Source organism: Pectinophora gossypiella, chromosome 16 (genome assembly GCF_024362695.1).
Source record: "Pectinophora gossypiella chromosome 16, ilPecGoss1.1, whole genome shotgun sequence".
NCBI lineage: Eukaryota > Metazoa > Arthropoda > Insecta > Lepidoptera > Gelechiidae > Pectinophora > Pectinophora gossypiella.
The window spans coordinates 8,321,199-8,336,876 of record NC_065419.1 but is presented as its reverse complement, the minus strand read 5'-3'; the positions used below and the strand labels follow the sequence as shown (position 1 = coordinate 8,336,876).

Here is a 15,678-nt window from a genome sequence, read left to right as displayed (position 1 = left end):
GTTTTGTAGAAATAATAACATCCGATGTGCAATCAGTCGTTAACCGACAGATGATAAATTATAAACAGAATCACGCTGACGCACCCAAACGTAGTATAGTACAGAAAATAGAAGGATAACGGTGAAAATAACTATTTCCATTCTTCTTCTTCTATCGTGTGGATTGTGAGGTGGAGTACCAACCTCATTATCCCTGGTGTCAGGGTTAGGGTTAACCCTAACATGACATGGCTCACATAACGACTACTTACTTACATCAGTAAGTAGTAACCGGGACCAACAGCTTAACGTACCTTCCGAAGCACGGATCATCTTAATTTCGGACAATCTGGTGATCAGCCAGAAATGACCTAACCAAACTAGGGACCACAAAGTAATTTTTGTGATAAGTCCCCACCGGGAATCGAACCCGGGACCTCCGGATCGTGAGCCCAACGCTCAACCACTGCACCACGGAAGTCGTTACTATTTCCTTTAAAAAATGTTTTTGTGAAAATAAATATATAAGTATTCTTTCTTTGAGAGAGAGAAGAGTATTCTTTATGAAAATTAAATGCTTTCAAATATTTCATGCTGCTTATTAACCCACGCATACGATGAATTACCTATATAAAAGAAGAATAGACGTTATAATTCATTTTTAACATAAGATGTACATAAAGACAAGCCTGCAATCCCAAGTGGAGTGGGCAGAGCCGAAAATTATGACAATATAATTTGCAACGACATACCTATTTGTAATATTCATAAAACACTGCTAAAGAGATTCTGAGGTGTCATCTAGCATTTGACGACCTTTGCCTTTATGCATCAGAATAACGGGCATAGCTTTATAACTTCGCTACTAAATCAAACTCCTAATTGCCTCTTAAGTACTGAAGGAATTATCTCACAAATGGAGCGTATAGTTAGTATTCTCCATACCCTTCCAGCTAAGGGGAAGTCTGACCTAGTAAATGAAACGTACACAGCCAATTTACATTCCCAACTTTATATATTCATAAGAAGTCAGAACCGTGAAGAATCAGATCATGTGAAGCTTACTTTACGTAAAAAAAAATATTATAACAGTAATGCTTATCTAAATGATAAAAATGCCTGGCGTTAAATGTGTTCCTCAAGTTAGTAAATAACTTGTAATGTCTACACATTGAGGTGTTGCTATTGCAGTTTTTTGTCATTTCTTCCTTCTTCTCAGCCATAACACACAAGTTTATCTATGACAATTACGTTGTATATATGATTCTGATTTCTTACGTGTCTCAAGAATTATAATTTCCTGGTGTATGTCATTCGAGATGCCGCATGCTCAGTCAATGATTGTACGATATGTCTGATAATATCGAATGACGATATGCAATACGTTTACATTGTAATTTGATACCTACTCATTGTTGCATTCGAGTATTGAAACTTTCGTATTTACTTAAGCCATCGTAAATTACAGAGTATAGGTACGAATTCAAGCTGCCGTTAAATGAAACATGTTTATAAATTATAATTAGCGTTAAAAAAATGAATTACTTAGCACGTTATAAGTTATTATTAAGTAGGTAATGATTAGGATTTCAGAATAGCTCCTGTAATTTTTTTTAGTTGCTAGGATAGGAAATGGAATCGCAACAAATGATAATGTAAACTGTAATCGTCCAAAATCGGATTGCATTGGATATCCGACTTATATTTTTTTTCGTGGTGATTCGTTTTGTATGTTGACTTTCTAAACTCTTTGCGTCATATTCCGTTTTTGGCGAGCAAGGATGAATAGGTCTCAGGGATATTACAAAACTTTTGCAACTATTTATAAGTATGTACGTATGTGTTTGTAAATAATCTACTCTTTGGCCTACATGATCCAGTCCAGTATCCAGTCGTAGTAACTATTAAGTAATCTGTGCTTCAGGCTTGTTTATTTCACTATTGGGCAATGCATCTTTTACCAAAGAGTTGTTAGAGAATTTATTATGTCTTCCAAGTTGCATTAATAACTTTCCTCCTAATTCTAGCCGTCTTCGTTTAATTATACTATTTGTGTTACATAACCTAAGTAGGTGGAGCAGCGTGGTGGAGTATGCTCCATACCCCCTCCGGTTGATTGAAGCGAGGCCTGTGCCCAGCAGTGGGACGTACATAGGCTGTTTATGTTATGTTATGTAAGCTAAGTTTATTTGTTATTTATTCTTAAATATTCTAAGAACAATACTATCGCAGAAGCGCTTAGATATTTTACGTGGGCTGGTGAAGTGACATTGTAGCCATTGAAGGTGTTATTCGATTTCCATTAAATTATAGTTCGCCTGATAGAATGGTATAAATAAGCCTAAAATAATGGCGGTAGAATAATAGACAATAATAGTTGGGAAAGCGTTATATTTCGCAGGCATTCGTATTGTGTCGCAACCTAGGTTGTACGGTAGATGTAGATGTATATTCTGTGCTGCAGTTACTGCAATGAATGCACGTAGTATTACAACCACACCGCTCTCAGTTGTAGCTGACACGGACACCTAAATACCGAAACTATTTTATGTACGGTCACGAGCATTAATATTGGATATTACAAAACTTTTGCAACTATATATCAGTATGTAGGTACTCCCCTTTTGGTACCATGTCACATTAACTTTTTTGACAAATTGAACTGTAAGTCTCACTAAATGTCAAATATGTTAGTGCGACAGAGTCCTAAAGTATATTATATTGCTCATGACTGTACAGTTCAATTACAAATCTACTACGCAGCAGTAATAGTAATGTTACATCTTGTTTGAAACTCAGAGGTATGTCAATAATAAAAATAGCTACAAATGTAAGATTTAGTCTTTGATGAGAGTGGGGGAAGCGAGAGTGGTGTATCAGAATTGTGGTAAGTGGAATTCCGCGGTCTCTGCCTATACCAACGGGAAATAGGCGTGATCCTATGTATATAGCCGTGTATGTATAAGATTTAAACGGTTTACCTAGTAACAATCACTCAAGAATTTAATAACAGAAATCTAATTCCAGCTCTACAAAACAAATACCTAAGAGATAGATCCACTTGAACTGAACTTAGACACTTTAACCTCAATCCTTTCAACATGCAGTCTGAAGTGTTACGTCCGGTCGTTTTGCATATTTTATAATATATCTAAATAAATAACCAGTGGTTTACAACATAACACATAATATTGTCAAAAAATATCTGAATAAAATAAGCATACCAAATGTGTACCTACATAATAGGTACGAAACTGGATACCCATATATTTCAGTTTGTCACCGTGGCCCAGATGGGTTACATGTTAGAAATTTAGTTATTTTTGAACTAGCTTCCGCGTGTGACATCGTCCGCGACTAATAAGCATTTTTCTACTTCACTCCCTTTTTAACTGATTTCAAAAAAGTAGGTTATAAATTTTCTATTATCTCGGCTTATCTTTGTAATATCATCCATCTCAATGTAGGGGGCATTCAGGCGCTACTAGTGCTGCTTTCCTCAATTCTGTGCCGATAGATTTTTGTTTTTGTACAATAGCTACACAACTCCCGGGAAAACCAGTTTTATAAAGCGAATTCTGAATAGAATGACCACTAATCTATCATACAGTATTTTTCTACATACGAGAATTTCTAAAGGTTTTCACCCAAACAGTAGACTTCTTACTTTATTGGAACGTCATTCTATTTTTTTCATGAATAGATTAAACTTTTTATCTGTACCGTTTTTATTGCGAAAGCATTATTACGAATATTGGGGTGAACCTATGACCTATAAACGACCTATTAACAATGTTATCTTGACATATACATAGAGGCGTCACAATTTGCGTGCGCGACCTTCCAAAATAATACCTTTGGGCAAATTTACAAACTAATATTGCATTACGAAATTAAACACTTATCGGTAAAAATACTAATAAAAAAATAAATTAGGTAATATATTTTTCGCCAATAGTTTAATTAGTTACTTTACCTTACTTAGTTTGCTTTGTACAGGGTTAGTGACATCGTAACGAAAACATTGAGGGATGATTCCGAGTTGATATCAAGTGGCATCATAACGAATACTGAGGGAAATGATTCTACTCATGATTCTGAGTTAATATCAAGAGGAATTTTCGATACGATGTACGATGTCTTATTGTGATGTATTATTTAAGTATAATTGTTTGTTATTGATTTTTAAGGGGTAAATATAGCTGAGTCTATTGCTGAGTCTAGTGTATACTGTATCTTGATAAGATATCAGGGAGCTGAGCCGTGGATTACCTACACAAACAAATATCGTCTCAGGTGGCACTGGCTGACATAATTATGCAAATGCACATAAGTTGTGTAACAGTCGCTATCATTAATATGTTATAACTCGATAGATAAAGCGATAAGTCAATGTTTCTAGTGGGTCAAGTTACATATAAACGCTATATCCAACGCGGTAGGTTTTATCGCCGGCTTGGAACGGCGCCAGTTTTCAAATTGATATTTTACGTAACAGAAAGTTAACCCCAAAAACTCAAACGCCGTTTTAGCTTCTAAGAAATAACATTAATAGATGCTAACGAGAATGCTTGTAAACTATTGTAGTTAAACAATTTAGTGTTCGGTGCTGAGTTGGTGTGCTAGCCGATACAATTAGGGCAACGGTAGAATATTCTATAAGTATGACCATATAGCAATGAAAGTGTGACTAGTGGCTTGATTAACCCAAATTACATATTTATTATCATGACACTTTTATTATCTTCGCTTTACATCCCGACAGAAGTAGTGAAAGGGAGAATACGAAAGTCCATAAGTTTTAAATATGTATAGTAAGTACGTAGGTACCTGCTATCATCTGTTGAGAATTTTTATTTACTTGTGCATTTTAAAATAAAATGCATCATTATTCATCACAACTCTACGTAACTTACTGATGAACTGAAAATAGAGGTACTTATAGGTAATCACAGCCAATTTGGACATACTTAATACAGATAATGTTGGGTACCTAACCAAACGCTTTACATAATTTTGATAGTAAAACATTAGGTATGCTTTTGTTCTTATGATTATCTGTCTCTTGGTTGTTGGGTTTTGGACTTGTTGTATATTTTTTTATTTGTTGTATTACGTAGTACAAGTGCGTACAAATCGTAAGAAGCCTCACAAATGTTCGTTTCCCAGTAGATTTAAAACGTGTCAGTAATAACCAACCGTGATGGATATAGGTAGCAAGTGGTAAATATTAGTAGGACGCCGGTTTATTGCCAGCGGAGCGCCTTTGATGGTTGATTTGAAGACGTTGACTTCATATTGGGTCATGCAAATCGATGAAATGTTCTTTCGCGCTCTTTAATAGGCAGGTCGTTCTATGGGCAAAAGGTTTAGACTTTTTAAACCCAGCTGTAAAAGTAAAATATAATGTTGATATCAAAAAAGACCTTTTCTGATAGTTCTAATTCGTGACTACGTTCACTTTAAGAATTCTGCAGTTGCTGGTAATATTGTCTGGCAACTGGAAAATTATTCTTAATGAGTTGGAGACATTCAAGTTTGGTGAACCCGTAAATATAAAAGAAAGACGCTTAATTATATAACAACTTTAAACTCTAGGTAATTATCAACTACGTAGGTACATGCAGCTGCAAAAAAGTACCATTCATCTGATTCACTAGAAGCAAAGTAAGCTAAAAGACATCTGATTATGATATCACGCGCGTGTTTTGTTCTATAACAGAATCATCGCGTGCGCATCTTGTAAACACGGACTCCCGCAGCGAATGCCTTTATATATCTACCTACTCGTATAATTATAACGTTATAGCTTGTTATTTCTGAAGTTTGGGGAACCACGTTAGAGGTAATTCAACAAAAATAGCGAGTTATTTTTGTTTTTTAACTTTCCTTATCCGCTTGTGGAACACACATTCGTATTCAAAATTCAAAGGGTATAGCGAGGTAAGGAAGACGAAATGGCCCCCACGGCCCATGACGGAATTATCATTTGTACTGGTATTGGCACTCTAAAAGAATACGAAACGTAAGGTCGTTGACCCCTGACCTTGACCTGTCTTTGAGATATTCGAGAAAGTTCGTACGCGCGCCGAGTTTTTGCAATTTTTTTTTCCGAAAAACTATAAAAGCTAGAAGGATGGAACCAATTGCGTATAATTAGGGATACTTTGAAAAATATTCTGTATTTTTTTCAGAGTTCTGGTGAAATGACAACTGTGCAAAATAATTAAACAAAATATAAATATATTTTTTTAGTACTGTTCTGTTATGTTTACCGCGCCAAAAAAAATATATAATACTCTTTGATTTATATACTTACACCACACAAAAACTGATCAAAATGAAAGAGGCGCTTCTTGAGTAATTATGAATTTACTTAGTGTGCGTACGGCTGGTAGGAACTAATTAAAGAGGTCGTTTTTAGATTAATTATTATAATTACATGTTAAACATAATTTCAATCATCATCATCACTATTTTCATTTATTACAACATTGATTGCATCATTTGAAAATATTTTCGACAGAATTTCAGCAGGACGTAAAATGCGAGATAGATATCTCGCATGAGCTAAGTAATATAATTATTACACTTGCGACATGTGAAAATCGACTTGCGAAAATCGTATTCTGGGCAAAAGATGGCCTAAATGGGGCCAATTTATGGTACGGAAAATGATGAAAGTGTTACAGGATGCTAAACTTAAAACTCTATTACGTCGAAATCGTGGCCCACCAAAATCAACTATAAACCCGTTCGTAGTACAGATTGTAAACGGTTTGCATAAATGGGTTTTCTTTTGCCCAGAATATGATTTTCGCAAGTCGATTTTCATATGTCGCAAGTGTAATAATTATATTATTTAGCTCATGCGAGATATCTATCTCGCATTTTACGTCCTGCTGAAATTCTGTCGAAAATATTTTCAAATGATGCAATCAATGTTGTAATAAATGAAAATAGTGATGATGATGATTGAAATTATGTTTAACATGTAATTATAATAATTAATCTAAAAACGACCTCTTTAATTAGTTCCTACCAGCCGTACGCACACTAAGTAAATTCATAATTACTCAAGAAGCGCCTCTTTCATTTTGATCAGTTTTTGTGTGGTGTAAGTATATAAATCAAAGAGTATTATATATTTTTTTTGGCGCGGTAAACATAACAGAACAGTACTAAAAAAATATATTTATATTTTGTTTAATTATTTTGCACAGTTGTCATTTCACCAGAACTCTGAAAAAAATACAGAATATTTTTCAAAGTATCCCTAATTATACGCAATTGGTTCCATCCTTCTAGCTTTTATAGTTTTTCGGAAAAAAAAAATTGCAAAAACTCGGCGCGCGTACGAACTTTCTCGAATATCTCAAAGACAGGTCAAGGTCAGGGGTCAACGACCTTACATTTCGTATTCTTTTAGAGTGCCAATACCAGTACAAATGATAATTCCGTCATGGGCCATGGGGGCCATTTCGTCTTCCTTACCTCGCTATACCCTTTATGCAGAAATGTTCAATGATTCAGAAAAGTCTGACTAAGTAATATTTTAATTAAATATTGCGTCACATTCAAATGTTGAGTGTTTTCTAAGCAGCACGAGAAATTATGCGTATCTCTAAAAAAAAAATGTTTATATCTTTAAAAGTTAGGAAAACACAAACAGTCTGTCGTAGAAAAAGATAAGATAATGTTAAGATCTAAACAATCTCACATTGAAACGTATATTTAATATAAACAAACGTCACTGAATTCTGTAGGCTGTTGTAAATATTGTCTCCTGTAAGAATAGTTTTAACGTGAACATGAAACAGAATACATTGAACGAAAGTACGTAATACTCTTAACTAAATAAACTCACAAGGAATGTGGATATATATATCACATTAAGTAAATTGTTCTTCAATACACTACTATATTTAACTTGTAGTTTTATTTATTGGCAGTCTTTTAGCGTAGCCTTCTGGTTTTCTTACAGCTAAGTATAAACAGTTTATGTAGGTGCCTACGTCATCTTGCCACTCCTGAAACAGCCCTGAAATAAAAGTGCCTCACAGACATTGCTTGAATGACAATGCCGATAATGCCATTTAATACATACAATACGATGAATAAAATAGATGGCGCTGTACAGAGTGGCCTTCGTTTAACCGGCTAATTCCATGGGTAACAGACATGCATCTTTTATCTTTTTTGGTATAAATGATGATCCTTATTATTACACCCAGGCACAACACAACTTCAGAGAGAAGAGAAGCAACATAGGTAGCAACATAATTGTATACCATATCTGATCTAAATATCAAGCAAAAACTATTTTTATATATGCTTTTTTTTGAATAATTATGTACATGAGCAGTGAGAAAACAGGTAATTATTACGTTAAATCTATACAATGCCATTTACTGTCACGAGCATTATACACTTTGGTACCATGTCACATTAACTTTTTTGACAAATTGAACTGTAAGTCTCACTAAATGTCAATGTGTTAGTGTGACAGAATCCTAAAGTGGGTACATTATATTGCTCATGACTGTACATTTTTTTGGGGAATGTAGTCTGGAAAGTCTCTCATTAGATAGCGGTCTCTTTGCAGAAGCAACTCACTTTCCTTATCCTTATTGTTGAGCGTTTCTGAATGATCTTATACTTTGTTTTTCTAATATCATTGATAAAGACGTCAACATTCAAGGCACTTTGTTTAAAGTAGCGCGATTTTTTATCAACATACATCAGATATGAAGATCGTTATCGGACAGTTAAGGTAGTCTTTACATAGTTTTTTTTTAATCAAATGTTGTTTTGTATCTCCTGAGAGCCTTGAACGTGTTATAGGACATTCGTTTCTTCCTAAACTGATTATTGATAATAAACATTATGTATTTATTGTAATAATTATTGATAATGTAAAGATTTACAACAATCAATTGGTAACATTAGTATAATCCATTGATAAGATTAGTGAAATGTGTGGCCGAAATTCTTTGAACTTTATTGACTAATATTCACAATTCAAAGAATTTCTTTAAAAATTGATGACTGTAAATAAAATTACGTAGATTTACTTAGTTTTATCCTATTCTTATAAATAAAGTAGAAATATTTCTTGCTATCAATCATTTTACGGATCAACGAAGAGTAAAAAGATCCAAAATTCCAGAATTCGAATGCGCGGTGAGACTTGCACAGGACTGGACCTCACTCCTATCAAAAAAACCGGACATATTTTTATTCCATTATTATCGCAAACAAGTAAGTAGGTAAGTACTCTAAGTACATATCTCAAACTCCTCAAAGTCTAGCAAGAAGTTCATTTACGTGATATTCACCATTGATATTGACCAACCTACAATGGTTAGGATGACGGCCAATGATAAATCGTGGTTCTATTCTGGTATGGCATCGCGCGCGAACACAATTGATCAAACGCTTACCACGACCGAGTCAAAGTGACCAAGGTCCCTGATAACAAACACTAGAAATTCAACGTGTTAATGACACCACCGTACTGAATACTGAGGGGATAAAGCAGCTAAAGTATACAATTGGAAATAATTCAAAAAACACAAAAGTCATGGATCATGAGGTGAATCTTCCCCCTCAGTATTCGTTAAGTTATCACTGATGTCACTCCTGGTGTCAGGGTTAATGCAAAAAGACCTTACAAGTATCAATAATAGAGAATCGTGTTCCCTCAATCAGCGCTTATCGCTATCGACCCACTATGGTCGATTAATTCTTTCAAATATTTTTCCTCTCAGACGACGCTTTGAGCCGAGATTCGCACCAACTGGGTACCTTGAGGCCTGTTGTCTTAAACGTTGTACCGGGTGAGAGCCTTCAGCGCTCCCCATTTGTCCTGCCAAGTAGTTAATGCCATCTGAGGCAAATCTACAATAAGTCACGTCAAAAAAAAAGAGAATCGTGCAACGTGTTTCCTACAATGCGAAGTAGACCGCCGTATTTTCGCAACATCGTCCTGGCAAACACATGAATAGACATAAACATGAGCAATTGGTAAAGGTAATTGGTCTGTCGGCAGTCTAGCTAGTTGCGTTCCTCACCTTGGACCGAGACAATACGATCTAATGGACGACTTATTCACAATATGTATAGCATTACACTTAACATGTTTTTCCAGTGACTGCTTTACAATGAAACCTTGACAGTCGGCATTTTCTACAACATTGAAATGATATATTTTTGAGTGAAAGCTTGTGGTATCAGTTTCTTAACAGTAGTGGCTTTATTATGTCGCAATTTATGGTTAGGCACATTTTTCCGCATTACTTATTCTTTGTTTTCATGGTTAGCTATTGCATAAGTAAAAAGACATTCACCCTATTCTAAGATGTTAACTCAAACCTTCGACTCCGTTCTCACTTGAGGCGACTCTAGAAGATCTCGAAATCAGCTCAAAATATACCCATTCTTAGATGACGACTCAACCCTATCTCTGGTTTACTCCAGTGAGGCATGTAGTCATTATTTTCGTATTATTATGTTGGCAGTATGAATTGCTAGACTCGACTGATTAAAAGTCTTCAAGTCAGAACGTAACTGTCACCTTAAAATACCAAAATGCTCAGCTGAAGCAGAGTCGAGTCAAAATGTTAAGAGTAGGTATACGGGTGTGTTTTACTTATGCAATAGGTGCGGTCACGAGCATTAATATGTATCCACTTTGGTACCATGTCACATTAACTTTTTTGACAAATTGAACTGTAAGTCTCACTAAATGTCAAATATGTTAGTGCGAAAGAGTCCTAAAGTTTTAAAACATTTATATTGGTCATGACTGTACCCATGAAAACAGCCTACCTCTACCTTGGCCTCAGTTATTCAATCATTCTGCTCGACATTCTTATAAGTATATTCTACTCCTCCGCTACGTCGTCACACGAAGGCCATAGAAAACGTCCCCTGCCTACTCAGAACCTTATCTTTGATCGCAACGGGAAGTGCCCCCGAACATTGTTACATCCTTTCTATGAGTCTACAAATATTACAAACGAGTAATTTATAATTAAATGTAGCGCAATTTATTTTTAGTTTATCTTTAATAAGACGCATGTGGAACGCATAGCCCCAATTGACGACTGAGGGTTTATCAATATGATATGCAATATGGAACACCTCTTAAAATTTTCTTTCCGTCCAAAAAATCTATGTAAAAAGTCAAAAGAAATGGAATTTGAGGTTCTAACGACATATCCGTATGGCTAAACATTTGTAATTACATTAATTAACAAGGTGTCGAAGAGAGGTCTTAGGTCTATAACCGATCACTTAAGTATACCAGGCGCAACATGGACGTACATACTTTATTAATTACGATAACAGTAACAGTAACGACCTCTGTGGTCCAGTGGTTGAGCGTTGGGCTCACGATCCGGAGGTCCCGGGTTCGATTCCCGGTGGGGACATATCACAAAAATTACTTTGTGGTCCCTAGTTTGGTTAGGACATTACTGGCTGATCACCAGATTGTCCGAAAGTAAAATGATCCGTGCTTCGGAAGGCACGTTAAGCCGTTCGTTGGTCCCGGTTACTACTTACTGATGTAAGTAAGAAGTCGTTACATGAGCCATGTCAGGTGTGTTTGGCGGCTCAATAGGTAACCCTGACAACAGGGGTGATGAGGTTGGTACTTCACCTAACAAAAAAAAGGAAAAAAAAAGAAAATGATAACAGTCGGAATAATAATATCCTCAGCTGTTTATAACCCAGACTAATAAAATGAAGGGTCTCCCAGTAAACACGGTTGAATGCGGGTAATAAGCTATTTGTGATGCGTATGACCGCAAAATTGCGGGTTATCTGTTGAAAGGCACAAATAGAAAACATCCATGAAAGCATTATTATAATAAACTGTATACTTATATTCATAGCTCGTCATGAATCTATAGAATAGGTATATTACCTTCAGAGGGACTTACAACATAAACTTTCATCCGTGATCCTTATGACGACAGTGGACTGAACTACGAAGCGTACAGTCATGAGCAATATAATGTACCCACTTTAGGACTCTGTCGCACTAACATATTTGACTTTTAGTGAGATTTACAGTTCAACTTGTCAAAAAAGGTCATGTGACATGGTACTAAAGTGTATACATATTAATGCTCGTGACCGTAGACAGTCGCAAGGATTTTTGATAATTTATGTAGGTACCTACGTAAGTAATGCAATGCAATGTCCAGTTATAGAATATACTATAACACGATCAAGCGATAGATGAAGTTTGGCGACCCATTCCATCATCCTAGGCACGAAGAACCATGACGACTTCTTGTACATGTCGCATAGCACTGTTTCTATTCGTCCCACAACCTATATGGAACGTAAATTATATATGCTTCATTTAAGTACTTATTTACGAAATACAGTACAGTGCAGGTACTGAGCGCACGTACAGTGTGTGCCGAACTAGCCAAATGTATGTTGCACGCGTTCCGCATAAAAATGACGCATTTGCGGTCGACGGACTAGGAGGTTCGTAAAAGCGAATCGTCGAACAGTTACAATATGCGAAATGGCCAGTTTGAATCTAGTTTTGGTAAAATAGAATCTCTGGATGGAGAATAATTTCAATAGAATTTGGGAAATATAAACAGAGCCATTTGACTCCGTAAAAGGAGAATGACACGAAAAATTGAGCATGATAAAATTTATAACGAAAGTGACGCGAGTCACAATCTTCGTATTTATCTTTAATACATCATAAACATTATTAAATATAATGACTAAAGCTTATAAAGATAAGTTTTGGTATTCGTGTAACGATGTAGTAAACTTATGTTTATATCTTATGTAATAAATAAGTAGGTAGGTAAGTACATGATGTCCGACTTTGCAAGTAACATTAACGGTACCCATTAAGTTAGATCACGAGCCAAACTTAAAATGTATGACCCAAATGACGTATGTTGACGGTGAGATGTAATAGGTGAATAGGTAATGTAAAACGAAGCGAATCGAATGTTAATGATGTTTAAGAAAATTTGAAAATGCACTTACCTAAGTAATCGAAGTAGCAACTGTCGTTACCTGTTACTACGTATATAAAACCTAACTAAAAGCAAAAGCGGTTGGAAGATACCTTACAATTCACAATAAAAATTAAAACTAGAATTAAACTTAAACAATAAAAGCCGATTTTTAGAGAAAATTGTATTGGGTTAGGTAGGTACTGCTTTCGGATGCTATTTAGAAAAGAGAGAAAGTGTTATATTGTAATTTAAAATAAAATGCATATTAAAATTTTCATTCTCCGTACAAGACACTTTCGTTTTAATTTATTGTGTACTAAATTTGGTTAATGACGTTTTATACCTTAAACGATAAGGAATTATTAAGAGTGTAGTGTCATTCTCTCGACAATAATATCAATGAGAAACTATTATCACGGATACATTAACAGACTATTATTAAATAAAAGACTCCTACGTAATTGTTCCGAAAGCTGAACACTTTTCACTCTTGCTTAAATTGCATCACACCTACTTACATGCATAACACATGAAATTATTTACAACGAGAATGTTTGTTTACATTTTTAAACTATTACTATTTATTAAGTGTGAGTGTGGCATATTGAAGGAATGGAAATGGTCCCAGAGTCGCACCCAGCGGAACACTTACCTATTTTTATAATTTGCTGCGCTTCAATTTTATTTTACATAGAAAGCAAACAATATAACTACTTACCTAAATAAAAGATATAGGCATAGCTATACCTAATTTATAAACTATTATCTTAGTTGATGGAAATGATGCACTATTGGATCCTAACAAAATTATAAGATTTTTATAAGATTATTAATTAAATATATACTTTTTTCAGATTTGACGAGGGTCGCGATGGTTTCCTTGATCTGAACGAGGTGAAGAGAATGATGGAGCGGCTAGGAGCGCCGCAGACACATCTTGGACTAAAAGCTATGATCGCAGAAGTCGATGAAGACATGGACAATAAGATAAGCTTCAGAGAGTTCCTCCTTATTTATAGGTTTGTATATACTTACTAAACTTTTACGAACGATGAAATAATAAGAATTAATTGTGATAAAATACTAAGTAAGTATAGTGCGTAAAAAACCGGACCTTCCAAATCTTCATGTTAGGTAAGCGGACCCCATAAAGAAAGGGATAACGCTAGGGAGATGATGAATGTGTACATTGTAGTGTGTGATGTACTTTTACAGTCTTTAAGATAATATAGAACTCTCAGGAATAAATAGGTCCCTATATTAGGTATGAGAACAAGATGCTAAGAATATGTCCCTAGCCGACAATATTATGTTGAAGGACATTATTTCCTTTTTACAAACTGAATTTAATTTAGTTATTAAATTGAGGAAAATAGACACATTATTTGTGCGTCAACACATTTAAAACAAGTGTTGGTATCCTAAAAGTACCGCATACAAAAGTGCGTATGTTCCTATTCCTCAAGTGAATCATTGTTTTTATCGTCTAACCACAACGAGGAACGTTATAATATTACGCATTTTCATTTGCCTTCTACAGAGTTTATTACCTTTCCATATTTTTACTTCATTCGCAAGCAAATTGGCATTTCCACAATGCATAACCTAATACCGCTATTGTTAATAGTGGCTCGGGTATGGATGTTGAAATACAGATAAATGAACAATACTTTCCGCTTCAAATGTATAATGATGCTACCTACTTATTGTCAATTTAACTCGAACTAAATGTCGTGTAAAACAGTATTGTTAAGTAGTATCTAATACGGTTTTCATCTGTGTCATGGATGACCTAATATTTTAAGGCATTAGTAGCAAACGAAAGACAGCGAAAGAGTTAATTAGGGAACTTAACGTTTGATAATATATATCACGTACTAAATACGTCCCATTTATTTTTCCAGAAAAGCTCGTGCTGGTGAACTAGAGACCGACTCGGGCCTGGGGGCGTTCGCTCGGTTGACCGAGATCAACGTCGACCAAGTAGGCGTGAACGGTGCCAAGAACTTCTTCGAGGCCAAGATCGAAGAACTGGCAAAGAGCAATAAGTTCCACGACGAGATCATACAAGAACAGGAAGAGAAGAGGCGAGAAGCCGAAGAGAAGGCCGTACGAAGACAAAGGTTCAAAGAAAAAGCGGCCCTATTTCAACAGTGATGAAATGTAGTAGATATTAATTTGATGCATAATCTAGTCTATAAGCTGTTACCATGGCTTTTGAGGAAGTCATTCGAGAGTGTATAATAAAGTAGATTGAAGATAAATTCTAGAAGTATGCTCCTTTGTTACTGCAAGAAATAGATGAAGTTCTTTCTTATTATTAAGGATTATATGTATATTACTTTACAGTGACTCTAAAAACACCTATTTTAGTATAAATTTAAATATTTTTTATGAATTTATGGTATGTTGTTTTTAGTAGGATTATCAGTGTACATTTGTTAAAGGTATAAGTAACAATATATATAATCATAAAAGGCCTATTAATTATAGAAACTTGCTAAAATGGAAGAGTGCCTAAACTTTGTATTCATTATGTTATTTCTGCACCAAATCTATTTGCTAAAACTAGTTAATTAACAGATCTAACCTGTGTTGTATTATGTATGTTGTCTTATGTTTTCAATGTTAATAAGTAAAAGATCTATGTGATGTAAAAATAGTTGTAAGTGAAATAAAATTATTATGTCAAAAA

The 15,678-nt window shown here is 35.0% G+C and overlaps 1 protein-coding gene across 1 annotated transcript in view; it reads left to right on the top strand.

The window, feature by feature from the left end:
• LOC126373638 (EF-hand domain-containing protein D2 homolog) overlaps positions 1–15,678 on the top strand; it is a 21,136-nt gene extending 5,458 nt beyond the window's left edge. The window contains exons 2-3 of the mRNA XM_050019843.1: positions 13,838–14,002; positions 14,888–15,678. Coding sequence (XP_049875800.1) covers positions 13,838–14,002; positions 14,888–15,140 — 418 coding nt within the window. The 3' untranslated portion in view covers positions 15,141–15,678. The remainder of the gene's footprint in view (positions 1–13,837; positions 14,003–14,887) is intronic.